Source organism: Myodes glareolus, chromosome 3 (genome assembly GCF_982192425.1).
Source record: "Myodes glareolus chromosome 3, mMyoGla1.1, whole genome shotgun sequence".
In the NCBI taxonomy this organism is placed as follows: Eukaryota; Metazoa; Chordata; class Mammalia; order Rodentia; family Cricetidae; genus Myodes; species Myodes glareolus.
Window position 1 is genome coordinate 116,728,834 of NC_142028.1, and position 23,046 is coordinate 116,751,879.

General features: G+C 34.7%; 1 protein-coding gene across 1 annotated transcript in view; it reads right to left on the bottom strand.

Annotated features, from left to right (window-relative positions):
* Positions 1–23,046, bottom strand: part of Kdm4c (lysine demethylase 4C) — a 172,856-nt gene that overhangs the window by 90,698 nt on the left and 59,112 nt on the right. The window contains exons 7-8 of the mRNA XM_085686138.2: positions 11,332–11,435; positions 5,260–5,397 (exon numbers count right to left, since the gene is read on the bottom strand). Coding sequence (XP_085542264.2) covers positions 5,260–5,397; positions 11,332–11,435 — 242 coding nt within the window. The remainder of the gene's footprint in view (positions 1–5,259; positions 5,398–11,331; positions 11,436–23,046) is intronic.

Consider the following 23,046-nt stretch of genomic DNA (forward strand, 5'->3'; position numbering starts at 1 on the left):
GCCTAGACAGGATCCAAGCCTGTGAAAAGCACTGCAGCTATACAGATATAACCATGGGCTCCACTTTTTCCACAAAGGAATGCTACAGAAGTAACGCATAATTCAAACATGCAGAGATGTTTGGCTTCATTTGCTATCAGGGGTATAATAGCATTATTATTTTATATTTACTCTGATGTTTAAAGCAATGAAGGTTCCCAAAATAAGTCAACAGTACATTCTACCCACTACCATTAAAGCTTGTACATGGCAGTTATTAAAAGTTATTCAGGGAGGCTCCCTAAAGACAGAGAAAATGTATTGATCCTTGTGGTGATGTCACATGAAATAGAAAAAGTTAACTCTTGGTGTGCTTTACTCGACAGTGGCCCTGATTTATTCTGAAGAGGTTTTGGTCTTCCTGTATTAATCTAAAAGAGAAGTCTAAGCTAAGAGAGTCTGATTAGTCCTAGTAGCCATAAACAAAGGCCATTTTCTTCATATACCAAATTGCACAGGAAATATGGTAAGAACAAGGGAGTGTAGACCTTGTCTTCATCATCATTTATTGGAATTTCAAAAGGCAGAAATTGTTTTCCTGGTCCTAATAACTCTACCATATGTTTTTCCCAACATATGTAGGGAGAAGAGATGCTGCTTTAAACACCGGACTGCTTCTAATGAAAGGTCTGAGACCGGCTTACCATAGCTCATAGACGCATACTTTGTTCTGAGTCAGGGATATACAAGAACACAAAAGAAAATTAAGGAACACAATATACTGAGGGCATTCCAAATCATAACACTGCAGGGAACCAAGTATGTTTTTCGTAGATAGCAGAACAGGTTGAGTACACGGTATATGAGCCTACCATGTACATAGTGATAAATTATCTGAAAGCAATTAGCTTGGTTTCAGTTTTGTGAAAGTTTGATATGTAAGAGCAAGATCTGAACAGTATTTTTCATTAAGATCATTCCCACATATTCCTGCAACAACCTACAGCCCAGTACTTCTTTCAGAGAAGACTCTTTGAGTATTCCCCCGCCAAGCAAGGAGTTTAAGACTACAGGGAGCTGAGTATATTTTATGAGAATCATCTTAGATTAGTAAAATCAGGACAAACTATATAAACACCTTCTCATGTAGCACAACCCTGTTAAATACAAGGTCCTGATGCTCTGGAGCTCCTTGTAATACTTTATAAGTCAAGGGAAAAGAGAGCTAAATGGTTCAGATTGAAGGAAATAACAAGAATTTCAAGGATCTGTAGATAGCGTATTAGGAACCTCTTAGAAAAAACGATGATCACACTATGTTGCTATGAGATCTGAAGCTGGAGAAAAATGAGAGTTTTAAACCAATACATAAGAAAAATCATCTTTGACTAAGAAACAAGCTCTGAAATAGCCTTCAAATTCAAAAATTTAGTTGAAGATATCAAACTCCAAAAACTTGTACCAATTTGGAAGAGGCATTGAGTTTGGATAACAATCATGTTATGGGATCTCTAGTCAATCAAAACCGATTGTAAGAGCAAAGCTTTATTGACTACTACATATCAAAAGTCATTAAACATTTCAGCTGAAACCTGTAACCCACCTATTAAAAAAGTACCATCAGAAACCACCACACCATCAGATGGTTAAGTAGGTATCAAAGGACAAAGGAAGCAGTATTGGACCCCATGCAACGCTAAATATTCTCGCCTGTGGTTTCCAGACCAACACCAATATGAAGCAAGCACAGTCTCAGTAAATAGAGGTTTTCTCTCTGTCAACTAGTCACCTAAAGTAGTGACAGTTTTCTCTACCAAACAAGCCTGATAGCTTAGAATCAAAGATCTCACAGAGAAAATGGTCAGGTGTTCAAATCAATTTAGTTTTCATTAAAAATAGCATTTTGCAATAATTCTTTTTCTGAGACAAATGAGAAATTTGGAATAATGTGAAATTATTTCATAGCATATAAATCAATGACTTATGTATATGTCTATAGTATGAAGAAGATGTACAGTATACATGTACTGCTACACTCATCAATTAATGCAGTATCTCTAACAGAGACTTTATCAAGCACTTTTGCACTTGTCTGTAAAAAAGCAGAAGTTTGTTTACAATAAATAAAAACTTGTAATCTACTATTTAGAATGAATTTAAAAAGGCAAATAATAAGACTAACAAATAAGGCATCTACAAAGCTAAACGTCTGCTTACCACAATCCATAACTAACATGGGCAAAACAAATAAATTTGTTCTCAACACACATTACACAAATGGTTAATATATATACACACACATACATACACACACATATATGATATTATAAATTAATAAGGTTATCTACCGTGAAAATTAGAGATAAAAAACAACTAAAGTCTAAACGATAATCACATCACATCTTACTTGGTAGAAGCATTTAGGAATGATTACAAGGTCTATCACTGGAGATGGGCACTCAGATTTCAAAAGCCCACACTCTATTTCCAGTTAACACTCTGTCTCTCCCTCTCTCTCCTCTCTCTCTCTCTTCCCAACCCCACCTCCTTTCTTTTTCTCATATAAGCTCAACTACAGCTCTACTACAATGCCTGCCATGATGACCATGAACTCGTACTCTGAAACTGAAAGCAAGCAAACCCCCAATTAAATGATTTCTTTTATAAGTTGCCTTGGTCATAGTGTCTCTTTGTTCTTTGTTAATTTTTCTTTTAAATTTTAAGCTAATAGTTACATTTCTCCCTTTCCTTTCCTACCTCCAAACCCTTCTATAATCAACTCTCCTACCAACTCTCCTTCAAATTCATGGCTTCATTATTCATTATTGTATGAATGTGTGTGTGTACACACATATGTATGTGTTTATTCCTAAATATAACCTGCTCAGTCTGTATAATGTTACTTGTATGTATGTTGCCAATTGGTATGTGCTTCCCTAGGGAATGACACCTATCCCAATCCCAACTTTTCTTTGCTGCCTATAGTATTTTGTGGAGGCAAGACCTCATGGGCTTTCCCCACTCCACTTTGTCATGTCCATTTGTATTGTCCTTGTTGAGTTCATGTTTGGGCAGTCATGTTGGTCGGACTATGGAGTGGGGTTAGCTAGGAGACACATCTCACTTCATAGCAATAGAAACATAATTGAGATACAAACTAAACAAGGGAAGGTAGGAAAATCCTGCTTGTTCCCACAGTTTGTAGTAACAAACCTAGTCTATAAAACAACTTGACTTTTTGCTGGTGAGGTCAAAGTTGAGTCTCTAACCAACTAAACTGTACGAAGATAAAGAGATGATATTTCTAAGCATCAACAAATGGTATTTTGACAAACCTGCAATAGAAATCTAAAGTACTCAGAGTAGTACCTGAGAAGAATAAAGAAAGGGGTGAGGGAAATGCCTACATAGGACATGTGGAACATTTTAAATTAGCTAGCCTAAAGTGTGAATCAATAACTATGTGTCTAGTTAAATAAAATTCCCAAAACTAAAAAGTGAATGTTCACATACATATGTATTCTTCTCCTCTTACGGAAAATCTTCTTCTTCTTCTTTTTTTTGAAACAGGGTTTCTCTGTAGCTTTGAAGCCTGTCCTGGATCTCACTATATAGATCAGGCTGGCCTTCAACTCACAGAGATCCAACTCACAGAGATCTTCTTATCTCTGCCATCCAAGAACTGGGATTAAAGGTGTGTGCTACCACCTCCTGGCCTACAGCAAATTTTTAAAGTAAAAGAGGATCTTTCTAATTTTGTTGAAAAATAAATTATTTTCCTAAAGTATTTTCAATATATATATATATTGTATCAAGCAAGAGCAGAAAAGTTAGACCTCAGATCCAAGTGACCTTCAGTCAAGTGAGATTCTAACGCAGACCAAGATCCACATTTCTCACCAGTTGCAGTCCACTCTTACTACAAACATGTGGAAAACTTATCTCATTGTTTATAGCTGTCAACAAGGAAGAAATGTCTTATTTTAATCCATACTACCAATTAGTAGTAAGAAGTAGTTCAGCTTTGTGCCTTTGAAAACAAGCCCTCAGAAACAGACATTAATCATTTTCTTCAGTGGTGTAGCCACTAGATACTTGCCCACGTTTGATTAAAAATCACCACCCATTCTCATGCAGCTGTAATTGAACCATGTAGCTCACAAACTAAACCAGGTGACAACACAAATTTAAAAATAGGAGGGGAACTTGTTAGGAAGAGAAAGGGACTTGGTAAGTGTAGGGAGGGGTTGTGAGAGGGTATTGATGACTAAATGACCAAATGTATATATAAAAGGACCTGCCCAAGAATCAAACTTCTTAAGAATTTATTCAAATGCTTCCTAAGTTGCCAAAGGCTAGAATTTTACATATACATTTTAATATCATGGAATCTTCTAAATATGCATATAACTTAAAAATAATTTTCCCTAAATTCACAAAATGGTTCTACATACAATTCTTCTCAGAATAGAAAAAATACAGTTACTTCTACTATAAAGTAGCTAAAGTAAGGCCCATAAGCTTCATTTATCTTTTCTCTCATTGCCTCTATATGAACTTCCTATACTGTGAAACAGTTTCATTATGACATAACCCTCTACCATTCTGCTTCTCCTGAAATGCCATAAAAAGGGAAAATTACTATCAATTGTTTGGAAAATATCTCTGTTTTAATGGCACAAGGTGAAAGCAGACTAATTTCATAAAACTGTTCATTGTAGATGAAAATACAAAGTCTATGCCTTACAACAAATACAGCTGACAAGAGCTACAAACAGAACTCTATACCAACTTAAATGTTAAAATATACTTTAAAGTATGTTTTACATTATTGAGAAATTCACTTCTGTATTAAGGAACCTTTAGTAATATCTTTTTACCACATTCCTTTAGTCATCAAATTTAACTAAGAATTTAACAAATTTAACTAATCACTTCTTTTTATAACCTATTTTCTAAACCACTGACTGAACTTTAGCATGAGAAATACAAATCTATTTAAAACACAGTCAATAGAAAATATTGCAAGAAACCCAAGTGGTAGCTTTGAGAGAGAAACTAAGCATACATAGCAAAAAATCTCCTCAGCAAACTGTCCTATAATAATGTCAAAATAGAAAATTTCAGGCATGAATTTTCAGCTCATGGAAAGACTATATACCAAAACTGAAAAGAAAAAGGCGCTATAGCGAGAGGCACACAGTGTGAATGATGAAAACAAAGCTGCAGACGTTCAACTGAAATACACTATATATGCTTTACTTTTCAGATAAAACTTACCAATTTAGCAACTTTCCCATAGTCAATCCATCTGACAGTAGCAAAATTTGTAGACTCAGCACAATTGAAACCATGATTAAAACCAGCATGATATCCATAAGGAAAAGTGATCATAAACTCTCCAGCCTCCTGGGTGATCTGCAGGGTTTGATGAGACATAATGTTCAATAAGACTTTCCAAATCATGTAACGATTAGAATACGCTCTCATTTTCTATTTTTAAAACAGCAAACAAATGTCATGATATCACAACTATTTTAAAATGAGAAAAGTTGTAGGTAATGAGATGGTTCAGTGGTTAAAAGTGCCTGAAATTTTGAGTTCCATCTTTGGCACCCACAATGCAAAAGGAGAATATGTGTTGTCAGCAATTACTGGAATTGAATTGACTATGAAGGACTCTCCTCAGCTGCAGATACAACCCAGAAAAATTATCTACTACTGTCATCTATGTTCTGTGCTTCTCTATTACCCAAAACCTCTCCCAGCTGTGATATTTATCATTACTGCTCTTCACAGATACCCAATATGTTCATGGTGGTAGAATTAATAGTGATATTAAAAATATATTATGAATGGCAAGAGAATTTTAACAGTAGAATAGACAAACTATGATTTACTACCCTGGATCACCAGCCACAGGTGGCAAAAGAATAAAGGAATAGACAGCATGAAATGAAATCCAGAAGAATAATAGTTGGGAACCAGGCATCTGCCAATCCTAGAAAAGATAGTAGTTCTTTTAAAATCTTAAATAAAGTGAAAGAAAATTTTATTATTTAGTTCTCACTGACAGAATATTCTCCAAAAGCATTTGAAATAAAGCCCAAGCAATGTTATGTTTCAACTACTGAGAAAAGGGAAATAATTCTCTTAACATTTCAGTTTCTAAAACCTTGGAAAATGGATGAATGTGTGGAAATATGCAACTAAATATTTATCAGGTCCACTATATAAATATAAGAGTACACAGTGCAACTGTTATCAGAGTAGTTATGTTGGTGAATCTTGAACACTTTAAGGAAAGTCAGATTATCACAAAAAACATACAAGCAAAGAATAAAGGTCACATGCCAGGTCAAATCACAGAAACAAATACAAAATATCTCTTGTCAAGTTCATAAGTCCTATAGAAACCTCAGGACAAAGAACTTAAAAAAAATCAACAATCATAAACTTAAAAAAAATACATGTAATTTTATGCATGTAATTTTATAATGACAAAAACACTCCAAAACGATAACAAAAAGACCTTGAGTTATATCAAGAATAAAAATACATACCTGAATAAAATAACAAAAGATAATGTGGGATTTCAAAAACAAATTCAATAGAAATAAACATTGAAGAAAACACAAGCTTAAATGAAGTTGAAAATCAAAAACTCAATATCTCAATTAAAAGAAGCCTTACAAATAAATAAAATGAAACAAGCAAATGATAGAGTATCAAGACACAAAGTGAAGAATCGTAACAACAAAAAAAGAAAAAGAGGAAAAATTTATAAAGGACAACCCTCACAGGATAGGAACATACAGAAAATGTGGTATACCATTAAAATACTAAATCCTCAAATTATTGGCATAAAAAAGAGAAAAGAGGGCAGAAGAGTGACACTGCTTTTGCCAGTCTCACAAGTGCTAGGATAAAATTGGTGTACTATCACCACCTGGCAATATTACACCATGTTAGTAAAGAATGGAAAAATAATAATAGAGGAATGTACCTCCAGGCCCTGAAATAACAAGAACAAACAAAACCAAACCAGTAGGACAATAAAGATTGGGTATGAAATTAATGAAAGAGAAACAAAAAAACCAAAGAAACAAGAATTTGTTCTTTAAACAATAAACAAGATTGACAAAAACTAGCCAGTTAAGCAAAAGAGAGGACTAAAGTCAATAAAATTAAAAATGAACAGGAAGACATTGAGGAAACTCAAGAGAATCATAAGAACGTCCCACTAAACTGGAAACTCTGAAAGAAATGGATAAGTTTTAAGATGCATATGACCTTCCAAAGTTAAACTAAAATTTTAAAAAATAATTTATACACACCAATAATAAATAAATAAGATAGATCGAGAAATTGAAAATCCTCCAAGTTTTAAAAAAACCCAGGCCAGATGCACTGAGAATAAAATTCTACCAAGATATCCAGATAACTAACAACAACACTCCTCAATTCTCTTGGTAAAATATAAAGGGAAAGAATATTTTCAAATTCTTTAGCATGCCTACTGAACTAAAAACGAGCATTAAAGACCAATTCCCCTTATGACATAAAAGAAAAAAGCTCTCAATTTAAAAAAAAAAACCTTGAAAACTAAAGGACATATAAAAAGTTACTCACTATGATCAAATTGGCTTTATCTCAGAGATACAAGGATAGTTCAACATATGTAAATCAATAAACATAATCCACCCTATAATAACACTGATCAGATGCCTCAGGGTCAACTCATTACACTTATTAAAGGTCTCTGACAAAAATCCATGAGCATCCTTTCATGATAAGAGTTCTAATAGAATGTAGAAACACAGGGGATTGATCTCAATATAATAAGGGCAATATACAACAAGTCTACAGACAATGTCTCATTAAATGGAAAAGAAAGTCACATCATTTCCACTAAAATCAAGAATAAGACGAGGATAGCCATTCTGTCAACTCCTCCTTAAAATAATGCTTGCAGTCTTCACTAGTGCAGTAAACTAAGATAAAGAAAACAGAAACAGAAAAGATAGAAACCAGAAAGTCATTATTTGAAAATGATACACATATATTTATATATATGTATGTGTGTGTGTGTATATATGTGTGTGTATATATATACATATATAAAGACCACCAGAAAACTGCTACAACCAATAAATATGTTGAGGAAAAAAAAATCACAAAAATCAGTAGGCAATGACAAAAATACTGAGAAAAACCCAGAGAAACAATCTAATCCATAAATATCTAAAAGGAATTAAATAAATTTTAAAATCATAAGCATACATACATACATGTATGTATATGTGTATTTTGTGTGATATTTAAGATGTATTGCTATGACTGATGTGAGAAAAAAAAAGAACCTGAATGGTCAATAGCTGGCCAGGAGTTATAAGTGGGACTTAGAGGCAGCAAGAGAGAGAACTCTGGAAAGAAGAGAAGCGGAGTTGTCAGCCAGAATAGGAGGTACAAGATGGAAGGTGCCATGTGGAAGAATATAGATTAATATAAATGGGTTAAATATTAGAAGAGCTAGTTGAGAAGAAGCCTAAGCTAAAGCCAAACTTTCATAATTAATGAGTTTTCATGGCATTATTTGTGGGCTGCTGGTACCGTACAATGAGAACAACCTCATATATAGAAAGATAGGTAGGTAGGTAGGTAAATGGACGAATAGATAGATGATAGATAGATAGATAGATAGATGATAGATAGATATTTAAAGCTAGCTAAAGATCGAAAAAACTTGTACAATAAAATCTTTAAGGAAGAAATTAAGAAGCTATCAGAGGATGAAAAGACCTCTCATGTTCATGAATTGGTAGGATTAACAATTATGCTCTCAAAGCAATCACCAGATTCAATGCAATCTCCATCAAAACTTAAATGCAATTCTTCACAGAAATTAAAGATAACAATTGCAAAATATATACAGAAACATGAAAGACTAGATAATTAAAACAATAATGAACAATAAAAACACTGCTAGAAGTATTACCATCATTGGTATCAAATTATACTATAGAGCTATAGTAATAAAAACTATATGGCAATGTCATAAAAACAAACACCTTGATAAATGGATATGACCCCATACTCTTACAGTCATGTGATTATTGACAACACTTTTACAGCCACCTGACAACTGACAAAGAAGCCAGAAGCACACCGCAGGAAAAAAAACAAAAACAAAACAGCATCTTCAACAGATAGTATTAGTCAAACTGGAGAGCTACATATAGAAAAATAAAATAAGATACTAATTTTGGCTCTATACAAATTCAACTCCCCATGTATGAAAGACTTGTACTATTGAAAGTCTGTATGGAGATAACTCAAAAGGCTAGAAATAGATATACAATATGACCTAGTTACAGAATTACTGGTATATTCCCAATGGATTCTATATCTTACTATAGAGATATTTGCACCTCCATGTTCATTGCTATGGTATTGACAATAGCTAGGAAATCAAAGCAACCTAGAAACCTAACAACTGGAAAATGTGCTATAAATAGAATGCTACTCAGCCATGAAGAAAAACATAATTGTGAAATTCACAGGTAAATGGACGGAATTATAATCATTGACTGTGGTAATTCCAATCCAAAAGAAAAACACATGTTCATTTGTACAAGTGGGTGCTAGATGCTGGCTTTGAATCTTTCAATATTTGTTTAAATTGGAATACTCAAAGAAAATAGGAACCTAGTTACCAGTCATAGTAGGAGGATGGATTTCAAAAGACAGAAAACAGATAGTATGAAGGGGAAAAGAGGAGTAACAATATGAAACATTATATTGGGTAGACGGATGGGCGGTCAGGGTGGCAGAGATAAATAATACTAAATAGTTTTTTGAATGGCATATTATGGTGACTACCTAGATGCTTCCAAAAACAGATGTACATATAAAAAGAGTTTAAATGAAGTTATCCTATAATTAATAAGGGGACAATGCCTCCCCTAGATACAATGATACACTCAAATAAAAAGCCAAGTGTCAGAAAGGGGTTATCTTTTTGAGCTGTTCGTCAGTGAGTTATCCTAAACATTACATGATATTGCCATTGTTCTTGATTATCCTCTACCAACTGAGGTAGGCACAACATACTTGACTTATAAATATGGGGGTGAGGAAAAAACAAATCAAGCTGGTACTGATGCAGAAGCTTCATCCATACTGGTTATCCATAGCAATAAAGTATTGTAAGAACACTACTAGGGAAGAAAAGTCATCAACAGTCTTATCAAATTTTGAACCCTGAGAGATACAATAAACACTAGGCCAGCAAGAAAAACTCACACATGCAATCATGTTACAGTTATTACAGTAGCAACCAACCACTATTTGCTTATTTAGAGTCCACACTACAAGATGAAAGGTATGCCGAGTACCATTAACTAGGTTCACACTTCTTGCTTGGCTAGGTCATTAACCTTTTCCCCAGGGAAAGACCAATCAGAATTATTTGGATAAATGGCCACAATGATAACTGTCCCTTGCACAGTTCTATGCTTTTTACCTATTGGTTGGTGCATTTCTCAACCTTCAGTCAGAGAAGTAGACAATGATCAACACTGAGATCCACAACTGGCCAGTGTGCAGAGATTAAGAGACTGTGGACTGTGCATCACTGAGTGTCTATATCACTCCTCCTCCCCACAAAGTTTGAAAATCATTATGGAAGTGGGGACAGAAAGGTAAGAACCAGACAAGTAGATATCTGCAGAAAACCAGTATCTGCCAGCCATGATAGCTTCATTTCACACATGAACTCACAGCAGTTATGACTGTATATACAAAAACTGTAAAATTATCAAGCAAGCCATAATCTCAGTAAGGATAGAGAAGGAGATCATGCTATTGGCAACTGATATCTGGTAGTGAATGGACAATCAGTGTTTTTTTTTTTCCCTTTATATATATGGCCCTTGGGAAGCTATCCATCCTCCAGCTATAACACACTAAGTGGACTCTGTAAATAATAATAAAAAAAAGAAACAAACAAACGAAAACCACAATTAAGTTTGGATGGAAAAATAGTGGGGGAGATAAGGGAAGATCTGGATGTGAGGGAACAGTGAGTGGATTTTATTAAAGCATAATGTATTCATGCATGAAATTCTCTAACAAAAGATTATATATACATAAACTCTTCTAAATATATTTTAAAATAAAATAGTCAAATTGTATTCAACTTAATTATTGATGTTATAGAAAATGAGCATAAGCTTCTTTTCACTCATAAAAGTGTTCTTAACAATGCAAGACAGAGTACTTTTAAGTTCATCCAAAATACAAATTCCACAAAATGAAAAGCCTACTTGTGAAAGCCTAAGAGGAACAAACCTTGTCAAAGGGAATGCCATACTTCTTCAGAACTGAGGGAGAAATCAATGTCATCTTGTGGCGGAGAAATGCATCACAGCCTTGGGAGCTGCTGGGGAAAAAGCCTAAAGATCAACAGCAAATAAGGTATGAGTTAAAATAACATTTCATATAGCTTTAAAACATACTTTAATTCTAATGTTCTTACAACTCTTAGTAAAACTGAAGTCATAATCTTTAAAAGTGAAATATATTTGTCAAAAGGCTAAATTTTTCAAAAATATTTACCAAGAATAACACTTAAAATATAAAATTCACTAAGCTTTAAGAAAGAATTTCAATTAGATACATATTTCCAGTAAAGCAATAACTGAGCATAAAAACGCATTTACTAGATAAATCTGTCATTGGAGATTCTGAAGAACTAGCCATTAAAGAACCAACCATTCTTAAAGCACTGCTCCTAAACACCCAACACACAGCATACACCCAACAGACCCTTATCTTTGTTTTCTTCCCATCAATTTCATACTAATCACTACTAACCTACAGTATTCTATAACTATATTAAGAACAATTAAATATTTCAAAATCACAGACAGGATGGTAATATCTCAAACATGATGTATCTCTTAAATAATAGATTTCCCCTTTTTGAACAATATAAACATCCATAATTACTAGATATCAACTAAAAATAATATTATTTTAGGGACTGCAGAGAGAATTAAACTATTAAGAGTACTTGCTCCTCTATCAGAGGAGCTAGGTTTGGCTTACAACCACATGTAACTCAAGTTCTAGGGGATCTGATGCCCTCTTCTGACCTTTACAGCACTAAGAACATACATGGTACACATAAATACATACATACATACAAACAAACACTTATACACATAAGTAAAATAAAAAAATTTAAAAACACTTCTTAGTCAACATATACAAAATGCTTGAAAACCTGCCTTACTAGTCTTTGTGGGAAACCGATTCTGGGGAGGTCCTTTTTTTTTAAAATTTATTTATTTATTAAAAATTTCCACGCCCTCCCCGCCTCCCTTTTCCCTCTCCCTCCCCAACTCCCCCTCCTTTTGTAGTCCTAATAACAGTCAAGGTTCCCTGCCCCAAGGGAAGTCCAAGGTCCTCCCCCCTCCATCTAGGTCTATAAAGGTGAGCATCCAAACAAACCAGGCTCCCACAAAGTCAGTCCATACAGTAGAATCAAAATCCAGTGCCATTGTCTTTGGCTTCTCAGTCAGCCTTCTTTGCTAGCCACATTCAGAGTGTCCAGTTTGATCACATGCTCCATCACTCCCTGTCCAGTTGGCCTTGGTGAGCTCCCATAAGATCAGTCCCACTGTCTCAGTGAGTGGATAAATTCTCAACAGAAGAAGTTCGAATGGCCACTTAAGGTTATGCTCAACCTCCTTAATGATCAGGGAAATGCAAATCAAAACAACTTTGAGATACCATCTTACACCTGTCAGAATAGCTAAAATCAAAAACACCAATGATAGCCTATGCTGGAGAGGATGTGGAATAGGGGGAACACTCATCCATTGTTGGTGGGAATGCAAACTTGTGCAGCCACTTTGGGGAGGTCTTAAGAGAGGAAGCTAATCTTTTATTCAACAGTATATTTAAACATTCATTCAACAGTATAATATGCTTTAGGTCATGGCTGATTTTCTCCAACATTGCCTTCAATCTTTATTGAGGCATACTCTTACTACCTTGGTGATACAAGGAAGAAGAAAATGAAAACTAGCATATTTCATGTCTTGGTCAGACCTTTCTCCCTCCAAGGATGATCAGTATCACCAAAGAAAGAAGAAAATAATCTACACTGAGGAGAAAGACAAAGAAAAGATAAGGGATAATAAAAGAGGGCAAATCCTGAGGAAACAAGAAGACACCAGGAATAATCCATATACAGAGGATGTAGCAAGGGTACCATGTGACCACATTGTCTATATGAAGGGAAGACTTGCCAACATATTAATCACTAGGCTACTTTGATAAAAAAAAATATGCTTCAATGGGGGGGGGGGGGGTAAGGCCATAGCTCAAATGAAGGAAGGATGGAAGGAAGGAGGAAGGGAGAGAGAGAGGGAGGGTGGGAGGGAGGGAGGGAGAAAGGGAGGGAGGGAGGGAGGGAGGGAGGAAGGAAGGAAGGAAGGAAGGACGGAGGGACGGACAAATAGCCAAAGAGAAGGGCAGACAAGGCTAGGGGGTGGGAAACAAACAGTCAGGATAGAAGCAAGGGAATTTAGAAACAATTTGGTAGAAAAAAGTGCATATGGGGGCTAGACAGTTGGCTTAGCAGTTAAAACTTTATACTGTTCTTTCAGAACACCCAAGAGTTCTTAGCACCATGCTAGGAGGCCCACAACCACCTGTAACTCTAGTTCTAGAATATCTATCTGATGGCCTCTTGTTTCCAGTGGTACCTTTACTTACTTGCACACATTTGACACATATACAAACACACATATTCACAATTAATTTTTTAAATAAATATTTTTCCTAAAGTACATTCTGGGTAAGCATCTGTACCTGTTTAAAAGCAGGAAAAGGAAGGAAAGACGGAAGGGAAGGGAAAGGAATTTACAAAATCAAGTCTCTTTAGAGGCATTGGGACCTACTACCATTCTCCATAAGACATAACTTTGCCCTATGGGGTCATTTCACATCAGTCTATGCATGATCAATACTCATAAAATACAAACACAAAGTAAAACTCTAGTGAATATGGAGAAAATCCTGTATCAAAATAATGATTAAATAGCCACAATTAAGATGCACTAATTCTTACCTATGGGGACGATAAAGCACCCAACTCTGGGTAGTCTCCAAATTCAAACCCATACAAAAATTTTATTAATACAATTCAAAGAGATCCATAAGGCGTTCCAAATCTGTAACTTTGTGCAACACTATATGAGCTAAATTTTAAGGTAAAATCACTGAAGAACGAAAGGTCTATTAATTTGCTTCTGAACTGAATTTGTCATCAGGACCTTAACAATAGGGAAACATGTCAAAATTTAACCTAAATTAGAAAAGCACTGGAGGAAGGTAATATGAAGTAAGTTACAAACTTCACATTGGTTGAGAAACTTTATTTACAGGAAGTTATCAGAAACCACATCTTGAAAATCATCTAAGAGCCAACACAAACATAGCACAAGATATACGTCTTAACATGAATTTTAATATCAAAATACTTATGGGGGCTACAAATCTCACTTACCCTCAGTTCATAGGTTACAAAAACATCTTATTCATTACATAACCACAATACTTCTCAAGACAAAAGCAATATTTGAAAGAGTGAGGTCTAGCTTTCATAAACAATATTAGTGTCTGTCAAAGTCAATAAAAAAGCAAACAAAAAAATCTCACAAAAAAAGATAGCAAACTCCACTTAAGATCAGCCACTACATGCAAAAATCTTTTGCAAGTTCATCAAATATGTCTGAGTTCATTTTAAATTCTTTATTTTCCCTAAGTTTTTAAAAAAAATTTTAATTGTACTTGACAGTACAATTAAAAGCACTTGACAGTAATTCATTTGTAAGAAATGGTCTCTGAAAGTTCCCACAATTTAATGTTACTATTGGAATGTTCTATAACATTTACTTATTTATCAAATCAAACATTAATGGGATCATTAACTGTCTCATAATCATCAGAGGGGAAAGTCCCAATAAGATCTATAGTAATGCTGAAATCCCATAGTCACAGACCATTTCACATATTCTGAGGGCACCAATAAACATGCCATAGGTAGAAAAACATGCAAGATAATCCTGTCCCATCTTCCTGAAACCTTGGCTTTTGTAGGGTTATAGCATTTGGTTTATTTTCATTTAGAAACTAACATATATAAAACCTACATTAGTGTTGAAAGTGACAAAATTATCACCCATCTGGTACAGATGTGAGGAAAGGGTACTTGAGAGGTAGCCTACTTGTGGTGAAAACCGTCCTGCAAAACTCTGCATAAATATACATCCTTTCACCAACACTGAAAAAACTTCCTGGAGCAACAAAGTTCCTTTTTCTCTAATCTTCAAGCACACACATTTTGGGATGGGAAGGTGGGCATTAAGTGGTTAAAAGCACTTGCTGCTCTTGCAGAGGACCTGGACCCAGCACCCACATGCTAGCTCACAGCAATTCATTAATTCCAGTTCCGGGAGATTTGACTGTCTTTTCTGACCTCCGCAGATGCCAGACACACAGACAGTGTGCATAAATACATCTTTAAAACAATTAAGATGGAAAGGGAGCACAGATTCTAATCACAACACAGTCTTGTGTCTGATTGGTAGTATAATCTGAGTGCTTCAATCTTCCAATCTGTTTACTCAAAATTCTATTGACTTTCTTTACTTGTTCAAGTTTTCTTCATTTGCATTTTTGAGACAAGATCCTGCTATCCAGCCAGGTAGACTTGAACTTGTAATCTCTCTAGCCCAGTCACCAAGGTAGTTGGGATTGCAAGCATGTCCCATGACAACTATCCTTTCAACTAAATTATTACAAGAATATACTGCCATGATCCATAAAAAGATAAGTCTTACTAAAAGAAAGAAAATACAAAAGCCCAGTACCAGGTATGATATATATTTTTTTGAATTGTTGTTCAGAAGAGGTCCCAGAGACTCCTAAAATAATGCTATTACCATGGCTCTTGGTTGCCCACAAGAACCTGACAGATAGATCCTGTTGCTAAAAGAGACTACAAAAACTGGTCAGAGGAGTTGGAGAAATCAATTTGGAAGCTTCTTCACTATTAATTTTTAAATTATAGTATGGCAAGGTACTATACAGACTACTGGAGGAGAAAAGTCATCAACTGTCTTACACAACTATAGATCCTGGAAGCTACAATAACTACTGCCCTTGAAAGATATGTTCATGGGTATACTAATCACATGAATGGGCACAATCAACAGCTAAACTGGATTTAAGTACTGCTCCATAAGAACAAGCTAATTTCTAATACTATAAATCTGGCCAAGAATCCATGGCTGGGGAGATCACAGGTCCAATGTGAAACTACTGTTATTTTGCTAAATGGATATTAAATCAATCTGTTTTCCTTCTATGTATGCATCTCTATATGCACACATTAGTATGCTTCTCAGTCTTCATAGGAGAAGGGTCTTTCTGTGAAAAAGTATCTTTGAAGAGTTTAACCATCAGTGTGACAACTATATAATATACAAACTCCTCAAGATGTGAGAGGCAGAGAGAAAGATGGCCATAAAAATACCTGAAAAACCAGAGGTCAGAAAGGACCAGGGTAAAATAGTATCTTCTGGACATAACAGAAGTACTGCATTTAAGAACCCACATCACCTGTGGATGCCTGTAATAGACCTGTAAAAGACCAAGGATGTCAACATTCCAGTGTGAAGTAGTGAGGGACTCATATGCCCCCATTGTTAGCTGAGGAGCTATTGATAGCAGATGATTAATAGGGGAGTTCTTTAGTGGTGTTGCTCCTGGTAGGTTAGATATGCTACAGTAGATGGCCTCATACACACAAAAATAGGGATAGCGCTAATTGGATTTAGTCATTTATTTTAAAAAAAGAAAAGAAACAAAGGGGTAAGCCAGGAGGCACTGGAGTGGGGAGTCACTGGAGGGGACATGGGAAGAATAAGATCAAAATATAATGTATGTACGTATGAAATTCTAAAACTATAAACTTAAAATATTAAAAATTTGAAGTTCAAATACTCATTAATTGATGGAAAAGTAAATAAAGTGTAATATGACTATACAATGGAACATCATTCAACCAAAAAACAAAAGGTAAAATTCTGATACAGGTTAAAATTTAAAAAACAGTTCTAAGAAAAGAATCAAGGCATAAGGAAAAAGGTAACCACCAATCCAGCTACAAATCATATAATTCACAATGGTGATCTGCCTGACAGAAGTACTGGTACAGTAGTAGCACAAAATTTGTGGGAATAATCAACAAATATCTGAATGGACTTAAGCCTCACTCTACGAAATCAAATCCATACCTGACACTGCTCTGGTGCCAAGAACCTGAGACTAGATAGATCATGGACCTAAAGAAAAACCAAATACTAACGTAGTACTAAAAGAATGTCACAATAAAATGATTCCTAAAGTCATTCTGCTATACTCATAAATCATAAACTAGTGCCTGGCTCAGTCATCATCAGAGAAGTTTGTTCCTATAGCAGATGGGAACAAAAGCAGAGACCCACAGGCAGACATAATCACATAGAGAGTGACAGACTTGGACCCTCAGTCCTAAAGATGGGATGTCTTATACCTACCCTAAGAGATCAGGGAACTTTATATAAGAAGAGGCAGAAAGATTATAAGAGCCAGTAGAAATGGAGGACACTAAGCAAACTTGGTCTTCTAAACACAGCAGGATCTGACCAAAATATTTTTCAGTATTTTTGAAGTTGTTTTAGAAATAAAGTAAATGCAAAAGGAATTTACCTTCTTTCAGATGAAATGTCTTCCGGGTTGTCAACTAGCTTATATTTTGTAACATATTCACTATTGCCAAGAAATTCCCTTTAAATTCTATCTCAGATAACTCAAGTACAAAGGCATGATAATGCTCTAAACAACTAAATTTTTAAGCTTTGGGGGTAAGTTTACAGGCCAAAGATAATGATTTTAAGTAGGAACAATAAACACAACTATAAGGATTTTCCAATATTTATTGGCCACTTACGGGAAAAAGAAAACAATAGAAAAAAAGCAAAATAGGAGAAAAAGAATTGGGAGGTCAAAGGTATAGATCTATTTCTAAATTGGGAAAAATCTTTGACAATGATCATTTATTTTTAATATAATTGAAATTTACCATAGCATGTGTCTCAGTTTGAATGTAACTGGCTCCCATAACCTCAAAGGGAGTGGCACTATTAAAAGGTACGACTTTGTTGGAGGAAGTGCATCACTGTGGGTCTCTTTGTGTGTCACTTTGAGGTCTCTTTTGCTCAGAATACCACCTAGTGTGTCAGTTGACTTCTTGTTGTCTATAAGATGTAGGACTCTCAGCTACTACTCCAGCACCACATTTGGCTGCATAACACCATGCCCCCGCCATGGTGATAATAGACTGAACCTCAGAAACCATAAGTGAGCCACCCCAATTAAATGTTTCCTTTATTAAGATTTGCCATGGCCATGGTGTCTCTTCACAGCAATAGAAATCTTAAGGTAGTATTGCATTCTTTGACACATTTTAACAACTTCTGCATATTTACATTATTGATATAAGTCTTACAAAATGTAAATAAAAGCCAAAAGCACAACAATCTCTTGAACAGTATTGGTAAAACTGACTTCTTACCTTTATGAAATCAACTCAAAATGAACAAAATTCATTCAATACCTGAAAATTTGAAACTACTAGAAGAAAATATAGAGAAAAAAAGACAATGACATAAACGAAGTTCTTTAAGGTCAAGTCTCAAAGGCTCAGAGGGGAAAAAAAAGAGAGAGACAAATGGTATTAAATCAAACTAGGAAGCTTCTGCACCACAAAAGAAGCAAGCAACAGACACAATAGCTCTGTCTAACATTCAACAGTAAACAAAACATAAGATATTGATCAAATGAAATAAATATACTTATCTTTAAACAGATAAAAATTAAAAGAGAACTACCATATGACATAGGAATCTACTTATAGGTATATATACAAAGGAAATAAAATCCATACACTAAAGAAACAAGCTAGACTCTAGTGTTCAATATGGCACTATTCACAACTGAGAAGAAATAGAACCAAACAGAAGTTGTCTATTAACTGATGAATAAATAAGGAAAATGTGGTATATATACAATGAAATATTATTATTTGGTCATAAAAATAATTACAACATAACAAATTATCACACTAAATCCAGAAAATATGTAAGTATAGTGTGTCAATAAAGGAAAAAATCTAAGTCTGATGTCACCACAATAATCCCAACACTAGGGAGAACTAAGACAAAAGGATCATCATGAGTTTCAGGCCAACCTGAAGTACACATTGAGCTTCAGGCTATACTGGGTAGCAGAGTGAAGACCCTGTCTCCAAATAAACCACAATTCAAACAATAAATAAATGACAATAAACTAAAAGATTGTGACATATACCTATGATATGTAAGAAAAAGAACAATAGAAGAAACTATGAGATATTGTGTGGTGTCTGATGCATATAATTCCAACACTTGACAGGACAGTCAGGTCACCCTCCACTATACAGCAAGTTTAAGATAAAACCTCTGGTCCAAAAATATTTTAATTTAAAAATTTAAGTAATGAGCTACTATGTGAGAAGAAGCCTAGACATTAGAGACTCAAACTTCTCTGGTTTTCCTCCATTTACCCAAACCACTGCTCAGAGGAGTACTAGGCAGAGATCACAGTGACCTTCAGATCAAAGATAATGCGTCTCCTAAAAACTACTTTGTTTTTTATCTCCTGAAAAGAGTGCTTTTATAGTTGACAAGTTTTGTTTGCCTGCTTGCCTCAAACTTACTGTGCAGGGAAGGATGACCCCAGATTTCTATTCCTTTTATTTCTTCTCAGTGTGCACTACCACACCCAGTTCTACGAGTTCTTAGAGACTAGACTCAAGCCAAGCACTCTACCAACTGAGCTGTATCTTTTTTTCAATATCAAACTGATTAGCAGAAACTTTCACCCATTTTTTACTTTCTGCAGATTGTGAAGGCCCAAAACTGTGAGCCTATTTCCCACTTTGTTTGAAGGTCAGAGAGTCTGAGGGTGACCAAAATTGTTGACAGGTATGGCTACACTTCCTAACAATGGATGTGGTTACTTGGTTCTTTTGACAGTAAAACGGCACATATAGGTAGATCTACTCCATTCTGACAAATGGTCAGAATATGCAAGCATACTTCTGCTCCTTTTGAAACAGGAGGTTTGACCTAGAGAGTGGCTGCCTTCAGGTACAAATGTTTTGATACTTGATATAAGGGTGACTTCACTCCCTAAACAACAAAATGCTAATGACTTAATGTCTCAAAGTACTGAAGCAATTAACTTTTGGAGTTGTTCTTTGTATCATGTTAAAGAAGTCTTTGTTGCCTTCTTCCGTTTTTTTGTATTGGGGTATAAAAGTGTATAAAAAATTAAAGGCAGGCAATTTCAGTATTCACTGGAACTCCCTCCCGATATTATCCTATGTTTCTGTTTCATTATTTTTCACGTCTTCATATTCTTTACTAACTTTTCTGATCCCCTTGCCCCTACCCTGGCAAGTAGTATTTTTGTAGAAACTGGTCTCAAACAGTAGATCATTCTCACATGAAATATTTGTGCATCTCAGAGGCTACTTCATTGTAAATCTTTCTCTCCCTGACATGTGACAAATCCCACATGTGTATGTATGATGAGAATTCTTTAAGAAATAAAGAGGAACAAACAAGTACAAAGATAACCAGATAATTTATTTTTGGCTTAAAACCTATCCTAATTCTATGCTCATAAAACACAGAAATGTTCAATTTTTGATAATTCCTCCCTGATAACTGATAATCACTTTCTATATTCCTTCTTCCTAGAACTACTATAAACATACATGAAACATATTAAAAAACAAAAAATATAAACTATTAGCCAGGTATGGTGATGTATGCATTTAAAGACTAGGAAAGTGGGTAGATTTGAGTTTGAAGTCATCCTGCTCTATGTAGTAAGAGCCAGTATCTAAAGGGTAAATGAATCAAAGTACAACTAAATATTAGTGAAGTATGAGGTTTAGGGATTGCTACATTACTATTCTTAATGTATCCCAGCTACGTTTTACATGCAAATAAACTCAAGCTGATAGATCACTAACTGTTCTCCATGAAAAGGAATGAAGATAGGTCTATCATTTTTTAAAAAAGATATTATTTTATATGTATGAACATTTTGCCTGCATGTGTGTAAGTATATATATTACGTGAATACTCAGTACCCAAGAAGACCAGAAGATGGTGTTAGATTTTCTGCAATGGAGTTAGAGATTTGTGAGTCACAATGTTGAACTCAGGTATTTCTGAAAGAGCAGTAAATGCTCTTAACCACTAAGCCATCTCTCCAGCACAGATTTTATCATTTTTTAAAAAATATTTATAGAATCCCTTAAGATTGACTATTCAGAATTAGGGATATTCTATTAACCAGCTTTTCAAAGACACATATTTTAAAATGACATTTTTAGACCACCAATAAACGAATGCTTACGGGAATAATATTTATCACATTGAAATAATAAAAGTATAGCAACCTAATTCAAAGAGAAAGGTATCATATGACAACTATGTTTCTGCTCTCTTGACAGGACTAATAGGACTAAGCCAAAGTTCCTTTGAATGACTTCTCAGAAACTGACACAATTTTAATATAATTTCAGGAAATATGTAAGATGGCTGCTTGTATTCCACCCACAGGACTTTATTCATTCCCCAGCAAAAAGGATGCCATCAAATCAGGGTAGAAGAGTCTGCACCCTAGGTTTCAAAACTGCCTGAAGTATATATACATACTCACATATATGTCTCTATAACTTATGCGCTAATTTATTAGTCTTTCTTAATAATTACTCTTCTGCCCTCACTTGTTGAATACTGTTTTTATAAATAAGGTGGTAGCTAGATGCAGCTGCTGGAATCTATAATACCAACTACTCAGAAGACAGAAGGATCTCCTGCGTATAGGAGATAAAGGACAACATGGGCAATAGTATTAATCCATCAAATAAAATAAATAATGGAGTAAAAGCAAACTTACTAAGACTTAATTGAAAAGTAATTACCCGCTCAAACAATAAGTAAGGTGAAATACTACACATTGTAACAGGTAAACAGAAGAATCCACTCCCTGTTAGTCACTCACATTCCCAAACTTACTGTACATCATCCTAAATCATATCTTTTCTTAATAACTAAAATTTTCACAAATGCAAACAAGTGATTGTCGATATTTTTAAACAAAATTTTATTCACAATAAGAGTCAAATAGAATATGCATTTTCATTAAAAATGACATTTCCAATTTACTTCAATCTGGTTTTGAATTAATTTAATACAAAAGCAAAATCATTGTCCTTTTTCTATAAAAAATGAGAGATGTGGATATTTTAAAAACTGAAAATAATTTGATATCATTTTTTATTAAAGTTTATAATTATACTCTATTCTCTTCCAGTTTGGAATTCAACTATATCAAACCAAACAGTGGAAAGAATTCAATGGTATTACCAGTGAATATAACAAGCAGACAATTGTATATTCTTATTATACATATGCCTACATAACACTGGGGAGAAAGTACTGCATAAATTAGAAGGTAAGGTCTATGGAGGTAGTTCATCAGGTAAAATGTTTGTCATTCAAGTATCAAGACCAAAGTTCTGATCCCCAGAAACCATGTATGTCAATCAGGTATTATAACCAGTCTGCCAAAGTGATCCCTGAGCAAGCTGGCTAGGCTAGTCAAACCAAATGGAGGAGGTCTGGGTTCAAGTGAAATACCCTACCTAAATATATAATGTGGAAAGCAAATGGGAAAGACACTCAACACCAAACTCCTGTGCGCACACAAAAATGCCAACACACACACACACACACACACACACACACACAAAATGAGAAAGCAACTGAAAGGCAAATTCAAATTCTTGACTTTGTTAAATACAGACCTGATAGCTTTCAGATAAAA